At 54.9% G+C, this 17,240-nt stretch overlaps 10 protein-coding genes across 10 annotated transcripts; 5 read left to right on the forward strand and 5 right to left on the reverse strand.

The window, feature by feature from the left end:
• Nucleotides 1-410: 410 nt before the first annotated feature.
• CORC01_10335 (uncharacterized protein) lies at nt 411-2,328 on the reverse strand (the record flags this gene model as incomplete). The annotated part of the gene is made up of 2 exons (XM_022621963.1): nt 411-2,207; nt 2,263-2,328. The coding sequence occupies 2 exons, from the start codon at nt 2,326-2,328 to the stop codon at nt 411-413; spliced, it is 1,863 nt and encodes a 620-aa protein (XP_022471570.1).
• Nucleotides 2,329-2,935: 607 nt separating this feature from the next.
• Nucleotides 2,936-3,130, reverse strand: CORC01_10336 (uncharacterized protein; the record flags this gene model as incomplete). Its single annotated transcript, XM_022621964.1, has 1 exon — nt 2,936-3,130. The coding sequence occupies one exon, from the start codon at nt 3,128-3,130 to the stop codon at nt 2,936-2,938; it is 195 nt and encodes a 64-aa protein (XP_022471571.1).
• Nucleotides 3,131-4,070: 940 nt separating this feature from the next.
• CORC01_10337 (uncharacterized protein) lies at nt 4,071-4,918 on the reverse strand (the record flags this gene model as incomplete). The annotated part of the gene is made up of 3 exons (XM_022621965.1): nt 4,071-4,624; nt 4,698-4,768; nt 4,851-4,918. The coding sequence occupies 3 exons, from the start codon at nt 4,916-4,918 to the stop codon at nt 4,071-4,073; spliced, it is 693 nt and encodes a 230-aa protein (XP_022471572.1).
• Nucleotides 4,919-5,627: 709 nt separating this feature from the next.
• CORC01_10338 (threonine ammonia-lyase) lies at nt 5,628-7,442 on the forward strand (the record flags this gene model as incomplete). The annotated part of the gene is made up of 2 exons (XM_022621966.1): nt 5,628-5,846; nt 5,916-7,442. The coding sequence occupies 2 exons, from the start codon at nt 5,628-5,630 to the stop codon at nt 7,440-7,442; spliced, it is 1,746 nt and encodes a 581-aa protein (XP_022471573.1).
• A 214-nt stretch (nt 7,443-7,656) lies between these two features.
• CORC01_10339 (uncharacterized protein) lies at nt 7,657-7,824 on the reverse strand (the record flags this gene model as incomplete). Its single annotated transcript, XM_022621967.1, has 1 exon — nt 7,657-7,824. The coding sequence occupies one exon, from the start codon at nt 7,822-7,824 to the stop codon at nt 7,657-7,659; it is 168 nt and encodes a 55-aa protein (XP_022471574.1).
• A 227-nt stretch (nt 7,825-8,051) lies between these two features.
• CORC01_10340 (ribosomal protein L36) lies at nt 8,052-8,566 on the forward strand (the record flags this gene model as incomplete). The annotated part of the gene is made up of 2 exons (XM_022621968.1): nt 8,052-8,312; nt 8,477-8,566. The coding sequence occupies 2 exons, from the start codon at nt 8,052-8,054 to the stop codon at nt 8,564-8,566; spliced, it is 351 nt and encodes a 116-aa protein (XP_022471575.1).
• A 332-nt stretch (nt 8,567-8,898) lies between these two features.
• Nucleotides 8,899-9,408, reverse strand: CORC01_10341 (complex 1 protein; the record flags this gene model as incomplete). Its single annotated transcript, XM_022621969.1, has 3 exons — nt 8,899-8,973; nt 9,048-9,188; nt 9,313-9,408. The coding sequence occupies 3 exons, from the start codon at nt 9,406-9,408 to the stop codon at nt 8,899-8,901; spliced, it is 312 nt and encodes a 103-aa protein (XP_022471576.1).
• A 456-nt stretch (nt 9,409-9,864) lies between these two features.
• Nucleotides 9,865-10,861, forward strand: CORC01_10342 (acetyltransferase; the record flags this gene model as incomplete). The annotated part of the gene is made up of 3 exons (XM_022621970.1): nt 9,865-9,962; nt 10,001-10,435; nt 10,600-10,861. The coding sequence occupies 3 exons, from the start codon at nt 9,865-9,867 to the stop codon at nt 10,859-10,861; spliced, it is 795 nt and encodes a 264-aa protein (XP_022471577.1).
• A 1,860-nt stretch (nt 10,862-12,721) lies between these two features.
• CORC01_10343 (PLAC8 family protein) lies at nt 12,722-13,526 on the forward strand (the record flags this gene model as incomplete). The annotated part of the gene is made up of 2 exons (XM_022621971.1): nt 12,722-12,998; nt 13,204-13,526. The coding sequence occupies 2 exons, from the start codon at nt 12,722-12,724 to the stop codon at nt 13,524-13,526; spliced, it is 600 nt and encodes a 199-aa protein (XP_022471578.1).
• Nucleotides 13,527-13,997: 471 nt separating this feature from the next.
• Nucleotides 13,998-14,989, forward strand: CORC01_10344 (uncharacterized protein; the record flags this gene model as incomplete). The annotated part of the gene is made up of 3 exons (XM_022621972.1): nt 13,998-14,077; nt 14,132-14,284; nt 14,347-14,989. The coding sequence occupies 3 exons, from the start codon at nt 13,998-14,000 to the stop codon at nt 14,987-14,989; spliced, it is 876 nt and encodes a 291-aa protein (XP_022471579.1).
• Nucleotides 14,990-17,240: the final 2,251 nt, after the last annotated feature.

Raw genomic sequence — 17,240 nt, forward strand, 5'->3', positions numbered from 1 at the left:
GTGTAGTCCAAGGGAAAATCTCGAGAGGCAGGTATGCGTTGGCGGATGACTAAGCTCAAGGTCGGGACAGGTTTTGGAATTGGTCGAATGTTTACACGATTTGACACGACCATCATCTATTGGAGAACGGGGGAAACGCCGAAAGTTTGTGACAAATCAGAGCTCTGTCACAGTCTAGTCTTAATAGCTCATATAAAAGTTGAACGCGTACTGTCAGGTTCAAGACTGGAGTGTCCGGCAACAAGGAGCTGACCGTCAAGTACTCATGCAACGTCATCATTGCTATCATATTCTGTGGGAATCCCTTGCCGAGTAAATTCAATACACGGTAGAACGCCATATAAACCAGAATGCTTGCGTTTTTGTGATATCAATGCTCCTAGACCGTAAGATGAGATGGCTTCAACAGCTTAAGCCATTGAGCCACCACTCTGGTTGTTGCCCACAAGTCCGGCCATTTCAAGTAGCGCACGATCAGCCTCAATGTCGCCGCTACCCAGGTTAATCTTCCGCCGGGCCTCCGCCTCACGGTGCTCCCAGGCCCAGTGCTCCGCCTGCACCTTGGCTTCTTCGTCTCCACCGCAACCCCAGACTTCCAGGCTCTCAATCTCGAATCGGTCTTGAAAGTTGAATTTGCGCGTCGTGCTCGTTTGGAATGCTCCGCCACCAGTGGTCCAGTCATGGGTGAAGACACCGTACTCAAAGGAGTCGTCGAGGAGCAAGGAGACAGCTCCGAGAGATAACATGGTCTGCCTCCGGTGAGCTTGCGTCTGTCGGGGATGAGGACATCCGACGCCGAGCATAGGCCGATTCGTAGGCGGCTTGGTGAAGGCGACGTAGTCTGAGTTGTACTTGGAAGCGGGGAATACGTCGTGGACGGGCTCCAGCTGGAAAAGCACGGTATCCTGCTCGCCAAAGCATTCCTTGGCAGTGTGTTTCCATGGTTGACTGACGTACACACCAAACGTCAGGCGGTCTCCCTTGCCGCTGTTCGGGAAGCGGCGCGGGGGGATCGAGGCGGCAAAAGTCGACTCCTGGCTGCCATGTGGCTCGTCATTTAGGCGAGTGCCGCGTACTAGAAGAATGGTGGGTGCTCTCCAATTAAAAACTTTGCTCTCAAAGCTTCCGATAGAAAAGCCGTCTTCGTTGCCGGAATAGAGAAGTCTCAATCGCCTAAACAAGTCTGATCCTGGGAGGAAGAAGGATAGTTGTGAGAGGACGTTGAGGTTGAGGATATCCGCAGTGTCTTGCAGCAAAGGTTGCACAACCTCCTCTGGCTGCTTTTCGGCAGCCACAGGGTCTTCACCTTTATGTTTTGTGAAATCCAAGTTTTTGGAGAAGAGAAAGTGCTCAAACAGAGGGCTGAACCCAGTGAAGAGGTTCGGGAAGCACACGGGGAGCACACGGTTGAAGTGGCCGAACTTGATACCGGGAGCTTTTTCAACGTTCAAGAACGCAGCTAGGATGTTCTCGGCGGTAGCACGCAGGCTATCTAGTTCGTCGCCCGTGACCCGAGTGGAGTACATGGACAGACTATCCTGCGGGCTAAGCGGTGCGGTCAGGATCAGCAGCATCAGCAGCTTGCGGAAGTTGTCGGCGGGTATCATGGCGCCGTGCATCTTTGGCGCGTCGCCCTGCCAGACAGCATCGTGAATATCGAGGAGTTCAAAGGCGGCGATCTCGAGATCGTCGTCATCTTCCTCGGGGTCGTCCACAGGCTCATCAACTGCGAAGCCAGCGACGTGGCTTGCGGGCTGCGGTTGGCTTGCTGGCGCTTCTTTCGCTTTCGAGTCTTCGGCAGCGGCTGCCGCCTCAGACGCCATGCGGTCGTGGACTGCCAGGCTCTTGAAGATGAGCTTGGCTCTATCCGTAGCTCCCTTGGCCAAAACCCGCTTATGTCTCTGCGTCATGATGACAACCACCATGATCATCTGATCGATACCGAGGACAACTGGAGCATCTTGAAGAAAGGGGAAGGCGCCGATGTAGGAAACCATCTGGAATATGACGGGCGAGACGTGGAGGATATCGGGGATCTCGAGGAACCGGGCAAGAGTGTCTTCCTTCAGGTAACGGATGTCATCTTGGTTGTCGGCCAGGCTTTTGAAGACGTCTTTAAACGAGTACAGCTCGAGCGAGGTGAAGCACTTGTCTGCGAAGCGACTGGCCTGGTGGTCTTGATGGTAAGCATGAAGCACAGTCCAGGTCTGGAGGTAGTCAAGGTGCAAGGTAGAAGCGTGTGGTGTGCAACCGGCTACTTACGAGTTCACGGGTGAGCTCCTCGTGCGTCGCCTGCCGCGAGTTCTCGTCAGACAGGGCCTGTCCCATGGTGAACTTTGTGTGTGGGGTCAAGCGGCATCGAAATAGGGTCGTGGAGTTGTGCAATGGGCGATGGCGCAATCATCACCGGCCATGGCCATGTCTAGACAGAGGAGGAAGGGAGAAGGAGGACGACCGTGGGAGAGGTTGATGACGGAAGCCCAAGTCTCTGGGGTGCATCAGGAGACAAAGCGACAAACGCCATGGCACGGCTCAGCGCCCAGACTTTCAGCGTGTCACCGTGTCAGACGGGCAGTAGAGGGCGGGTCTTTTCCCAGCGGGACCCCGCTAACGTCACCGTCACTGGCCTGAGCTTCCTACCCCTCCATGCGAGTATTAGTCAGGCAATGCCACGATTGACTTACACTTGCTGAACATGCCTTACCACACGGTAGTAAGTAGTAATCGATTAGCCAGAGGGGAGGAAAAAGAGAGCAAGTACATTAAGGAGGAAGCGAGCTTGCAGAAATCGAGTCCGTAAGCTACAGCGAAGGTAGAGCATTGCTCAAGGATGAGGGTACAACCATTCAACCGTCCTAAGCTTCAGCGGCTTTTCCTTTGGACGACACCAGATATTGCTGTTATTCAACGACTTATAAGAGATGAAGTTGGTTTCCTAGTAATACCACTCTCGAAACACGATTTCTAAGTCCGTTCTCGACTCCAGGTTGCCAGCGCATATAATGGCGGTTGCCACGTCGTTGGGCTTGCCGTTGGCGTCGTAGCAGTGGCAAGACCTGTATTCGGCGCATCCTTGCATAGTCCAGAATAGCGATTTCAGTGCGGCTACGAAGATGGCGATGTTCTTCATCATTTAAAGAGGTGGTGTCAGCGGTGTGCTGCGGAACTTTGGCCCTTTTGGTGGCCACTCAGTTGCCAGTGGAGCTGATGTGCCGTGTCTCTGCTGAACGGGTTGCAGGTTTATGTAAAAGGTGATATTGCTAACAGCAGAGTGCCTTTTCTTTTATTCAAGACAGAAAAGTCAGTCTATCTTAAATAAGGTAGGTGATGAGATTGACCGAGCCTTGACTCGACATGGTGGGCATCACCATGTTGCCAAGTACGCTGTAGATCGTCTAGATCTAATGAAGATTATCGGAGTTGCTTAATATTCAGGATCACAAAAGCGGTCTATTAGAGTTTGCCTCTTGATGCAATGGTCATATTTGGTCTAGACATTTCCACATTCTTGCATCGTCCACATCAACTCAGAGCCATGCATTGCGTTACCTAACCAAAATACAGCCAGACAGCCAGACAGCCAGACTGTAGACAGAGAGGCCGTTCGTTGTGTGATCGCGCATTCCGGCCGACCGAAGCCAAACGGGCTACATTACTCCTGCATGGTGGCCCGCCCGGTTACTGACGTCGGCGGGTGCAGAGGCCATCGTGGGGCTCGTGAAGCTCAACTACATTAGAAAGCTTAGGTTGCTCCGGGATGACTAACCAGCCGATACGAAATCCCCGAATCGCATGGTCCGTATCATGGCTGCATGACTGGTGGTCTGCCAAGGCCCAAATGGCAGCTCAAGTTCCCATCGAGTGGTCCCTTCTCTTGCCTCTGTCAAAATATCAGATAATTATTCCATTCAACCCAGATGCGCCGCCAGCTGCCCCCTGATTTTATGTACGACGAAGCGGAGTCTTCAATGAGACAATGTGCCCGTCCTAGATGTCGATGCCAATGCCAGTACTGTACAATGTAGCCCTAATGTAATCCACATCAGAGTGTCAATCTACCCCAATCAACCTTATTTCTTTGGCTCCTCCGACGAGCCATCGGATGACGACGGCTTTCTGCCATAAATCTCGCCAATGGCACCGAGCGAGCTCTTGGGATTCTCCTTCTTCTGTGGCTTCTCTTCCGCCGGCGTCTCAGCAGCAGCGTCCCCCTCTTCCGGCTTCTTCCACGCCGACAACCCCAGTGCGCCAAGCACGCCCCCGGACCTGACCTGCTCGCCCTCGGCCGACGCATCGCCCGCAGCGGTACCGGCGTTCTTGGCCTCGAACTTGGCCCTCCTCTCCTGCATCCTGGCCTTGAGCGCCTTCTCTTCCTCGTCGCGGGCCTCAAGCTCGCGGATCCACCTCTGGCGCTGCTCCTCGGCGTCCTTGGCCTCCTTGATCTTGCGCAGCTCGGCGGTGCGTTCGCGGTCCTTGTTGTAGTACATGCTGCCGGCGACCATGGCGAATACGGTGAAGCCCTGGGCGGCGACACGGGCGCGGAACATCTTGTTGGCTTGGTTGGCGTCGCCGCGGCGGATGGCGCGCCAGGCGTTGACGAAGGCGAAGACGGTCAGACCACAGCCTGCGTTGCACAGTGATCAGAATGGTTGATGCAAAAGGTCCCCGAGAGGTCCCGCGGGAGTAGAATTGCCTACCGAGGGGGACCAAGGGCTCCTCCTTGAGCTTGCGAAAGACCTTGTGAAGAACGCGCTCATCATAGAATTCGCTGCGGGTCGCGTGGGCTGGTAAGCAACCTGCAAATTCTGGACTTTGTGATGCAGCTCCCGCAGAGCCCGAGGGCAGCTTACTTGTTCTCGTCAAAAGACGACGGCATGGGCCGGTCGAGCAGTGAGGGTTTTCCGTCTGGGCCGGGCATTTTGGTGGTTCGCAATGGGTGTTGTCGTGGCTGAGTCGCACGTGTGGATGGGATTCAGCAGTCGTGCGATTATTCCCAAAGTCGTCGGCGAATTCGATGATGAAATGGACTCCGAGACCCTCCCAACTTTCGGGGATTGCTGCAGGCGCCCAGAGCTCGACCCTTGAGCAGATTTGCGGCAAATCCCGGCCAGCGCCATGTGGCTATACTTGCTCGCTCCAGCCACTTTCAGCGCAACTCGAATTCTACAGGTTGACTTAGGTACCTCACCTTATCGGCTGTTTATCTGATACGCACAGGCCAGTGACCGATAAGACATCCCGGTCTGCAGTGTCAGCGATGTCGCCCTCAACTCCCAGAGTGACGGCAGGGGAGCGCGATGCCCTTGCTGACGCTACAGCAGGTACATGGGTGCCATAGCCAATCCCCAGCGCCATAGAAGCTGCTGACAGGGCAGCGTTGGCCAACACACCGCAAGAAAACCGTCTGATATCTACCCCGCGAGCCCGACTTGTGCTCCGATATCTGCCCCACTATGAACAAATTTCCAGTTTAATTCAGGCTGGTCCGGTCCATTGAGTAAGTCCCCGTTCGTGACTCTTCTTCGACGATTCTACCTCTGTTCTGGGCCAGTGACTCGCCTGGTTCAATTCCTCCTCCTCCTCCTCCTCTTCTTCTCTCACCAACTCTCCCGCGAGATTTAACGACAATGTCAGAGAACACAGAACCCCCAGTCGTTGCCGTCTTGACCAACGGAACGCTCAATGGAGTCAATGGCGACCACCCGCCGCGCCCAAGAACACCGCAGCCGGCCGGCATGTCCTTGACCGAGTACAGCGCCAACCCGTCCACGCCGCCGGAAGAGAGACGGAGCCGTATCAAGGGCGTTGTCCCCGAAGACTTTCTGCTTCCAGATGGCCACCCAGACGTAAGAATTTTCCCCATTGTCAATCCCAATGGCTCAATTGGACCGTCCCTAAATTATGTGCGCTTCTAGTACCTCCGAATGATCGCCGCCGCAACATCCCGCGTCTACGAGGCCTGCAAGGTCACACCGCTCCAGCCCGCCGTCAACCTCAGCAACCGACTCGAGTGCGATGTTCTACTCAAGCGCGAGGACCAGCAGCCCGTCTTCAGCTTCAAGCTGCGCGGTGCCTACAACAAGATGGCCCACCTCGACCCCGCCGTGAGCTGGAAGGGCGTCGTCTGCTGCTCGGCCGGCAACCATGCACAGGGCGTCGCCTACTCGGCCCGCAAGCTCAAGATCCCCGCAACCATTATCATGCCCGAAGGCACCCCCAGTATCAAGCACCTCAATGTCGCGCGCCTGGGCGGACACGTCGTCCTGCACGGCGCCGATTTCGATGCGGCCAAGGAGGAGTGCGGCCGGAGGGCGGTGCAGGACGGCCTGATCAACATCCCGCCGTTTGACGACCCGTACGTCATTGCGGGCCAGGGAACTATTGGTATGGAGCTGTTTGGCCAGATCAACATGTCCAAGCTCGATGCCATCTTCTGCTGTGTCGGAGGTGGTGGTCTCATTTCTGGCATTGGCGTCTATGTGAAGCGCATGGCGCCTCATGTCAAGATCATTGGTGTCGAGACCTACGACGCCAATGCGCTGGTCCAGTCCCTGGCCAAGGGAGAGCGTGTGGTGCTGGACAGCGTCGGTCTCTTCGCGGACGGTGCTGCTGTCAAGACCGTGGGCGAGGAGACGTTCCGCCTCTGCAAGGACGTCGTGGACGAGGTCATCCAGGTCACCACCGACGAGGTCTGCGCGGCCATCAAGGATATGTACGACGACACCCGCGCCGGTCTCGAGCCCGCCGGTGCACTCTCCATCGCCGGTCTCAAGAAGTATGTCGCTCAGAACCCGAGCGACCGCCGCAAGACCATGGTTGCCGTCACCTCGGGCGCCAACATGAACTTTGACCGGCTGCGCTTCGTTGCGGAGCGCGCCACCCTCGGCGAGGGCAAGGAGGCCCTGCTGGCGGTCAGCATTCCCGAGAAGCCAGGTGCCTTCTCCAACCTCATCACCAGCATCATGCCCCACTCCGTCACGGAGTTCTCCTACCGCTACGCCACGGACGAAGTCGCCAACGTCCTCATCGGTATCTCACTGACGGCTCCGGCGTCGCAGAGGACACAGGAGCTGCAGATGCTCCTTGATCGCATCAGGTCGCACGACATGTCGGTGATGGATCTCTCGGGCGACGAGCTCGCCAAGAGCCATATCCGATACCTCGTCGGCGGCCGCTCCAATGTACCCAACGAGCGCCTCTACATGTTCAACTTCCCCGAGCGGCCCGGCGCTCTGGAGAAATTTCTCATGACCCTGCGTCCCAAGTTCAACATTAGTCTGTTCAACTACCGTAACTACGGCGGCGACACGGGCAAGATCCTGGCGGGTATCCTCTGCCCCGACAACGAGGTTGACCAGCTGGAGAAGTTCTTGACCGAGATTGGGTATCCGTGGGAGGACTGCACACAATCGGCCGTCTTCAAGACTTTCCTCCGCAGTTAAAGAAAAGGAAAATTCAGAGACTCCATATACCTGGTTGATTTTCGTACGGCGCTGGGAGTTTTGCAAGCAATTGGATGACAGAAAACGGGACCTGGGGTAAATTTCACGCATTCTGGTGAAGCTTTGGAAAGAAAAAAGTCTCTCGAGTAGCAACTTTCTGTAGATAGACCATTCACCTTGGATTAAAAGTCATTTACATGAACATGCAATATTCTCAAATGTGATTCAGCAAGGTATTGTAGATACATAAATCATCCCACCTTCGGTCCCTTTTCGTCCGATACCGCAGTGAAGCGATAAGAGCCACAGGTCTGATAAGCGCACAGACATTTGTAGCACGTGATGAATGCCAAGCCGTCGAAAATGCTCCAACGGGAGCCATCCAGGCCCTTTCACCACCATAGCAGTCGACATCGCGAAGCTCCACGCCACACCACGAAATACGGCTCGCGCAGCTCCGGACAGCTCTCATTCGACAAGTCCCACGCATCCGAATTGCCCAAGGTTCCAACACCTCGGTTTCCAAAGCTCCGAGTCCCGCTCCGTCCGACCGTCTTCCCGCGAATCTCCCGACGACACCGAATAGAAAAAGTCGAAAGACATACAAAAATGGCTTCTTCCCTCGCCGCCTCTCTCCGGGCCTTGACCCTCAGCACCGCCCGCGCGACGATCCCCCGCGCCGCTACCGCTAGCACTACGGCGACGCGCGCCCTCTCGACGGCGATCTTGACGAAGCAGCCGGCGCAAAAGACCGAGTCCATGCTCGCGCAGTTTGGACAAAAGGCATCGGGCGTGGCCAATGCTGTGGTGCAGCAGACGAGGGGAATGAAGGTGCACAGCTCCGTAAAGAAGAGGTGTGAGCACTGCAAGGTGAGCTTTACTTTTTCCGCTCTATGGGGAGAGGGGAATTTGGTGCCGGGGCTGATTCGGGGGAGGCGGGGTGGTGGGAAGCTCCTCGGATGGATGAGGATGGAGGGACCGGAAGTGTGATGGTGACTATGCTTTGGGCTTTGCTGACTATTTTTGCGCGACAGATTGTCAGACGCAAGGCGGGCAAGAGACACAACGGGTACCTGTACGTCATCTGCAAGGCGAATCCCAGACACAAGCAACGCCAGTCTTGAGAGATTGGTCTCCCGGTCTGGGGTAGAGAGGATATATCAACAAAGTCGTGTGTATGAAAACCTTGTACCATACAGAGAGGAGGGGAGTATGCGCAAAACTGGACTGGAAGGAGTCGGAGGCGGCATGCGAGGATGTCGTTGCTGTAGACAAGTTGAGAGACGACATTAGGAGCCATCAAACGTCACTTGGACAGGCTCCGCGGGAGTTTAGAAAGAAAGATCCCCTTCACCACGGGCACCTTGCAGCTGTAGAAGCAGAGCCAGCGAGGATTAGGCCTTTTCGTGGTGTGTATTATACAAAGATTCTTTTTGGTTTACAATGATGAGACTCTTTACATTCCGTCAACGTACCGCTCCATGCTCTGCCACTCCGTCTTGCCCGTCGAGGTGAGATAGCGGATGTGTCCCTGCCGCATAACGTTTGTCAGTCTTCCTTGATGAGAGATGAAATGGGCTGGGGCGAGGAAACTGGGGGGCGTACGAGATCCGTCACATCTCGGTGGCGCTCAAACTCATCCCGCGCGTAACGCCGGGACTCGGCGCGGGTGTTGGGGTCCGCGATGCGCCGTGTGCCGCGGATGATTTCGCGGTAGAGGGATAGGACGCGGGACCTCTGGAGGAACTGCGCGGGATGTGAGTATGTACATGGAAAACTTCACAACATCATTTCTCTGGACGCTCGACTGCCATTCTCACTTGAAAAGTTGAAAGAAATGATTTGTTGAAGGGTAGGATAGCTTTCTTACATGATCAAGGCTCAAGGCCTTCTTCCCCAGCCGCGACCTGACCGGGCCACTGGAGTAGCTGCGGACGACGGACCACAGGGGGGTTTTAAGGGGCATTAGGGCCGGTTAAGGTAGGGTTCGATTACATCTGCAAGTTGGTATGAGATGTTCGCGTTTCGTCTCAATTGGACTTTGGAGGTACCTACCTATATCAAATAGAAGTCCTGCGCTTTCATGCTTCCAAAGCCAATTGGGCGCCCCGGGCGGGAGTGGTGTGGAAACTTTTTGGGAGTGGATGAGGTCAGGACGGGGAAACTTCGGGACTTGTATGGCCCAGCGAGGTCCAGGTCCCGCAACTGAGGTGGCCAGGGCCTACCTTAACGGTGCTGTGTGGCTCGTGATGGTAACTTTAGTTCGGTGAGAGAGCTCAATAGACTACTCTCGCCACACCGAGTTGGTAGCCTCTACAGCTACACAGCTTTAATTTGGTCCTGAGTCTCGTTGGTCTCTTCTTGTCATTCCTCTTTCTCGGCGAGATACACGACTCACATCTCTTCTCATCCCTGAGCGACAATGCCTCCCCGCAAGCGTCGCAGGGCGCCAACCAACCCCATCGAGGCAGCAAACCGCAAATCCGACGCTGATTTCATCAGAGACCATCTCCAGCCCAGGTTCGTCTCTCTCCCGGCATTGACCTACCTTGCGACAGCGCCGAAGACCTCGAGCGTGCTCATTTCTCACATTATGACGCCAGCCCCGAGTGGACGAGCTGGACGCATCCTAAAAGCGGCACATCTTATACCCTCTCACTCAAGTCCCCTTCGCAGCTCTCGCAGGATGAGTTACAAGCGTGCTTTGACCTCATCGACCACACCAGCGGAGCCGACTACCGCGCTTCGAAAGATGGATGGCGGCCGAGTCATAAGATGAAAGAGATGAAGAGCCCCGGACTGCGGTACATACTCATGCAAAAGGCCGATGTATCGGCGCCCGAAGTCGCCGCTGCTGCTGACGGTGAGAGTGGAGAGGGTGGTTCGGGCGCGGAGGGCAAGATTTGTGGATTCACAAGCTTGATGCCTACTTTTGAAGAGGGTGAGGCTGTGGTCTACTGCTATGAGATACACCTCCTGGAAGAATTACGAGGGTGAGTATTGGCATTTTTCTCATGTCTGTTTCCGCTCAGAGGATGAGTCTGAATGAGGAGCCGGGCGCCTGGGTCCGGATGCCGGGGGTTTGCTCGCTTCAGTGCGCCTCCTGCCCACGGGGGATGGAGGATTCTGGACATTGAGAAGACTGACTGCGATACAGCGCGGGCGTGGGCCGCACACTCATGGATTACCTCGTGAAAGTGGCAGAGAGCATTCCCATTATCGAAAAAGTGATGCTGACCTGCTTCATCGCCAACGCCGAGGCGCGCGCCTTCTACGAGAAGCTTGGCTTCGAGATTGATGCGCTTTCGCCTGTGGAGAGGAAGTTGCGCTTCGGAAAGGTGTTCGTGCCGGATTATGTCATCATGAGCAAGAGGGTTCGCGATAAGAGTCAGGCGGGAAGAGGGGAGCGGTCTGAATAAAGGAGGGCGCGGTGAACGGTGAAGCGTGATGCGCATGTTCAAAACCCAATATACCTGATGACTGTCCACAGCGCACCTCGGAATCAGGCCTCATGATCTTCGAGCCCTGCCCAGGTGGTTCACGCTGCAAAATACCACAGGCGGGTGAAGCATATCGATTGATGAATTTAAGGAACAGGGCCTACAAGAAAATATACCCCCATAACCAGGCCAACTTTCAATCTCATCCGGTGTGGTGTACCTTTGAGAACTGCTTGGTATTTAATTCTTTCGATCGATCGATTGCTGCGATAGCCGCACTGATGGACATATATGATCTGACGGCGAAGCAAGTGAGGCTCAGAGGCAAGGCACGCGGGTGCCCATTAGGCTCAAGCCAAGCCGACGGAATCACATCTAGGTTTTCCCCCTCTTCGCTTGGGACGTTACTGATGGATTGGAACATGAGAGACACGTTGCGATGGTAGTGTAAGATGGGATGACAAGGGTGAGAGGTTGCAAGTTGCAAGGGGTGTGAAAAAGGGGACCTTGCAGGGACAGCCTCAAAATCCCAGCCTAAAATTGGGGGGTAATGTTTCCACTTTTTCGTTGCAGCTATTGGATTTTGAGTGGCAGTGAGCTGAACTGAGCTGAGCTTTGAACAACTAACGCCCCTGGTACGTACGACTCATATCGATTTCCACGGGCGAGAATAACTAAAAGGATTGTCCGACTAAGTTTAGTCATGACGATCACTGTCGGGCCCGTCTTCTGATCGTCCAGAGCCCGTTCATTGGAGACTCGGCGGACTGGGCAACTTGCGGCAGGCAATTCTTCTCAACTTGGGAGGGAGGAAGTGAGGCTTTTCAACCACAAGTCACATCTACCATCACCACGTGCCAATGGCCCGGAGCTCTCAACTCATTAAAGGACATTAGGTGTATTGACTAGGTGCCCCTTACATGAAATCAAATGCTCAACGCAGCTCTCAATCTGCCTCGCGAAACTTGCCCCCTTGGCCGCCAAGCTCAGCCCTAGGACGCCATCCGACATCGTCGGGTCTAGCGTCCCCGCCGCGGTGCATGAGCCGGCTGCTGCCTCCTTTAGCCATATCTCCAATCACCGCTTCGACCAGCAAGCCACAGAGGGGGAGGGAGGACGGAGGCATGGCGAGTGAGTAATGGATTGTCGGATCATCGTCTGACATGTTCTTCTTACGCCGGCGCTGCTCGGTTCAAGGAGTGTCTTATCTGGCTCGGACGCACTGGATTCAGGCAACCGACAGGCGAGTGACTGGGTTGTGGGGATGTTCATCTCTCCGTTCAAAAGGGTCCCAAGGCTATGAGCAGCTTGGGCCTGCAGAGGAATGGGCCAGAGGACTGGAGAAAAAGCTTGACATGAGCAAGCCACCATTCCCCCCGACGAGAAGCACGACCCTGTCTCAAAGTCATCAAAAACGCCTATTGGCGTTGTCTAGTAGCCAGCCTACAGTAGCGCGGGTGGACTGGGAATGAGGTAATATTTTGGTGAAGCTTGTTTTTTTTTTTCAGCTACGAGAGCTGGGGGGCTGTTCTTGTGTGGCTTGTGTCTACCTGGGGCTCTCCAATTAAACTCCATCCGGCCCCTTTTGAGGTGTGATCGGTCGTCTGCATTCGTCCAGCCCGTAGCAAGTCCTTCAGCTATCAGCCCGTTTGTCGAAGCGTTGTTCGTGTCATGTCTTAGATGTAGGCCAAACGTTGTATATCAAAACACGGTTGCCCTCGCCCTCGCTCCCCGCACCGACTCTCTCTTCGAAGTTTCCCTGTTTCTGGTATCCTTGTTTATTTTATTTTCGAACGACTCTGAACATAGTTTTCATCAGTAGCACCACAACCCGTCAACATGGACTATTCACAGCAAGGCAAGGCAGAGTACCAGCAGCCCCAGATGCAGCCTCAGATGCAACCACAGCAGCAGCAGCAGCAGCAGCAGTACTATGACCAACAGCAGCCCCAACAGCAACCCCAACAACAGCTTCAACATCAGCCACAGCACCAGCAGACGATGCAGCAGGAATATGTCCAAGGCGCCAACGTCCAAACCCAAGAATGGCAGTCGAGCCTGATGGACTGCGGTCCCTGCGATACCTGCATCGTGGGAACATGTCTCCCATGCTTGCGTAAGTTTCCGCCCTTCTTCCCCCCCCCCCCCCCCCCCCCCCCTTCTCCCCCACCACACAACCACCCAAACACCCCCACCCCCCCCAGACCGCCACTCCCTCCCCCCCCCCCCGCCCCCCCCCCCCCCCCCACCGCCCCCCCCCCCCCCCCCCCCCCCCCTCTCCCTTTTGTGCCCCAGAATCAAGGCTGACAAGAGGACCCCAGTCCTCGGCAAGACCTCGGAGCGCATGCGCGATCCGACAATGCAGACGTACGAAGCCATCAACACCGACTGCCTGCTCATGTGCGGCATCACCTGGTTCACCGGCTGCGGCTGGATCTACGCCATGATGAAGCGCGGCGAAATCCGCGAGCGCTTCGGCATCAAGGGCTCTGGCGGCTCGGACTGCTGCGTGAGCTACTGGTGCGGATGCTGCGCGCTCATCCAGCAGGACAAGGAGGTCCAGGCCCGTCTTTCGACTGGGCCCATCGTCCAAGGGTACCAGCCGCAGAAGGTGGGTATGCAGATGCCGCCGCAGCAAAACTGAGCTGTTTCTTTGTTGATGTGGTTGTATCAAGATGAGGAGGCGAAGGCTGATCAAGCTCCGGCATGTTTTTGTTTTTAGTTTTTCTTTTGGTAATGATGGATATTGGCTGTGGTATACCCGTGGGACTGGAGGCTTTAGGACCGCCGAATCGGGTTGATTTGATTGTCAGTCGACGGTAGTCTCGAGCACATACTTAGGCTTGGTAATATTTCTTGCTCACAATTTAGCCGGTCAGGCTTGATTTAACACCTTGGTCTTTCATCTGATGCTTCCCACCAAATTCCCCACCTGGGTGTGATTCACTATAGGTATGATTGATTGAAATCCTTCTTGATCTAGGTTATCTTGAATAGTGAATCACTCCAGTGATTTGCCTACAGCTACAAAATGGACCGTCGTGAGATCCTTGGACTTGCACCATTTCTCCTCCCTACAGGGTAAACCCGATTTACTACTTCCTTCTTCATGAATATGGCGGTACCAACTCGTCATGCCGTCGCGGCAGATGCGAATACATGCGGTTACATCCCGTTCCCGATGACTACTCTCATGTAAACGTCTTCCCCCGCAGACACGACGAATTGCACAGGCTAACAAGCTCCCAGGTTCCCGCAAAACGCCATTCCGTACGCCTGCGTCAACCCCGAGACTGACTGCATCTCCTCCGGGTCTTACATGGGCTGCGGGAGCCCCATACCCACGACATGCGTGGAGACCGCCAAAGCCGTGAGGAGATGCGAGCCTGGCCAACTCTGCTGGTGAGTCGATCTTATGCAAATCCCAGAGTCTCATCTCGCTGACAATAACAACCAACGCATAGTGGGCCACAGCCTCACACGGCGTGCTGGACATGGCACTCGATCGACGATGCCGCGACTTACACGCTTCTTCAGTGCAGCTCTGCTTCCGGTGTCGGGACGCTGATATCAGATTCCGTAATGCCAGCGGGCACTTTGACCGTCACTACGAAGGATGAATCACCCAGAACCAGTGACGACGCCAAGACGACTGGTACGGCCAAGGTATATACTACCACAGCTGGGGTCTCTGTCACCACCAAGACCAGGCTTCTGGTACCAGACCTCCCTTCGGAAACCTCCAATGCGGCTGGCGAAGCCTCGCCTGGCGCCATCACAGGGAGCATTGTTGGCGCGCTTGCCTTCCTAGGCATCTTGATGGGCGGGACATTGTTTATCTGGAACCGGTCCAGGAAGAAGAAGCGGCTGGCTCACGAAGCTGCGATAGGGGGGCCAGTGACGCCCGTGAAGAAGAGGGACAGTATCTTGGAGGTCCCGTATCATGCGGGGGCCATCAACGTTCCTATGCCATCCATATACGGTGGCCGATCGGAAAGGATACCAAGAGCCGAATCTGATGTTCAAGAGATTCCGACCAAGCCACCCCGAAGACCAGCGAGAAGTCCGGCAAGGAAGATGAATGTTACTGAGGGCGGTTGGATCTGACGGTTGAGAAGGGGACAGTGGGTTGAACATGGAATTCCTTTTGGCCGTCATTTGATTCCTATAATCCTTTTTTCACAATGTACCTCATAGCCTCAGATACCAAAGTCAATAGCTTATACGCACGGCTTAGCAGCTAGGGCTTTCTAATGATTGATTGGAGGCAAAATCCATCGTGTCACTATCACTCTTCCCAGGAGCAGAATCCTTTCAGGCCTTCAGAGACCGAGATATAGTTTTCGACTCTGCTTAATTTTTCAGTAGAGGCCAGCGGATACGACCGACCGCTGGATCACTCGGGGTGATAATGAGTGCGAGAGGAGTGCGATCCAAGCCACTGGAGGTCGGCAGATAATCGATGCCTAGAAGTGGAACTTATGATGAAGATTGCGGGCCGCTGCACAGGTCTTTACCCCCAACCCGCAGAGAGATTGATAACTATAAATACTTGCATCAGCCTCCTTTGTAGATTGTCCACATTTATAGGCGCTACACTGCTTCGAGAATGTCGGATTGGAAGCCCAATTCGCTACCTGCCTGGTCTTGGTCCACGCTGCTGCTGTGGCTATCAGTACTGCCGTCGCCGAGGCATACGACGAGGCTTGCAGATGGTTTTCTCGTGCATGCGCGCTTGGCGCCGACCTGTTGGCTCTGGCTGCTTACAGGCCTTTCTACCGGCTGCTCAGCGTTGTCGGTTCGAGGAGTTGTGTATGGTGTCAGACATCTTCTGGCCGGCCTTCCAGTTTCGAGCCCGCTCCTTCCGGTCCAGGAGGGAAGCGATGCTATTGACGGTCAAGGGCCTTGCTGAGCAGTTTTTGTGGCTAGCTTAGAAGGGGCCGCAGCAGTTTACGCATTAGCGTCTAGCCGTGCAAGGCTCCTTTTCGCGCGAGTCGTAGGGCCTCCCGCAGTTGTTGCAGAGCGACCGTCGGCAGCGAAACCGGTTCGAGTAGTAGTCCTGGCGGCCGGGGTCGTGTCGGGCCAGCGTCCTTCGTTTCTTAATGGGCAGCGACCTGCCGCTTTGGTTGAAGAGCCTGAAGGGCGGGATCTCCGAGGTGAAGGATACGAGCTAAAAGATCTCGTTGGTGACCAGGTTCGGCCCAAGACGCGACGGTCGAGCAACACGCTTTTGTCTTGTCTAAGCGAGGACCTCGTCTTCAATGAGCGCGGTAAGGTTCAGGACGTCCCCACCAATGCTGCGTAGCTTTGTTAGGCACCGAAGCACAACATAGGTATACCACTTGGTGGGCGTCTCAACTTGGTAGGCACCTAGGCATTCCGCCAGCTTTTCCTTGCTTACGAGTACTGTTTCCTGCATTTGTTTATTCACGGCGGAACATCCTATGCCGACATTGTAGAGGTCAGGGATATCCGCTATCGCCAGGCCTAAAGCTTCATATAAAGTTTGGCGCAGCGTGAAAGGTGTTCTTACGAGCGGCCGCCAAGTTCTCTTCTAGGTTACGGGCAAAGATACGGAGGTCCTCCTTCGGCTGCACCTGCACCTGCGGCCGGTTCTGGGCCAGGAGTGGGGCCTGCGGGCAGCGAGCGGGGCTCCGGCATTACGTTGCCTATAGTCGGGCCGCGGCTATGCCTGTCTCATTTTTGGTCGTTCTCTTGAGGAATGAATTACACAGGCGGAAGCTTTTTTTGTGGCCTACTTGTTGGAGCCGTCAGAGCTAGCGACAACGCTCTGGACGGATTGGTTGAGTGATAGTCAGAACGATGTTTGTTCCTACCTGTCACAAGGGTGTATATGGCGTTAATTGCTGCCCGCAATTAGCGGTGTCGTTTTTGCGATACTACATGACCTTATACTGTCTGGCTTCTTCTGCAAGTGCCATCAAGACGGGGCTTGCTGACCCTGTAGCTGCTGCTGATGTAGAATTTGCGGGTCTCTTAGCCGTTAGAGTGCCGCCATTGGTGGCGTCAGGTTACCAGCCCGTTTGGCTAGGCCGAGTCGGCAGTGCCTCCATGCCGCGGCGGCGCCTAGCTCTCGCAGTGGGTTTGGCTCTGCAGGTAAGTCTGGGCACCCACTTTTCGCCACCCCTTTTACACCAATAATACTAGTTTTCACCACAGGTCTATAAAATCGAGTAAACTATATCAAAACCTAATTTCTGAAGATTTATTCAAAAAAACTCCTTTAATGTATATAAGATTTATCTATGTTTTTATGTTAAGACAGGTTAGTTATTAATATTCAAAAGTTATACGTTTTAGTATTAGCCTACCAAAAGTAGGGGGCCGAAAAGACGGG

The sequence above is a fragment of the Colletotrichum orchidophilum genome (genome assembly GCF_001831195.1).
Source record: "Colletotrichum orchidophilum strain IMI 309357 chromosome Unknown Scaffold_101.1, whole genome shotgun sequence".
Taxonomy (NCBI): domain Eukaryota; kingdom Fungi; phylum Ascomycota; class Sordariomycetes; order Glomerellales; family Glomerellaceae; genus Colletotrichum; species Colletotrichum orchidophilum.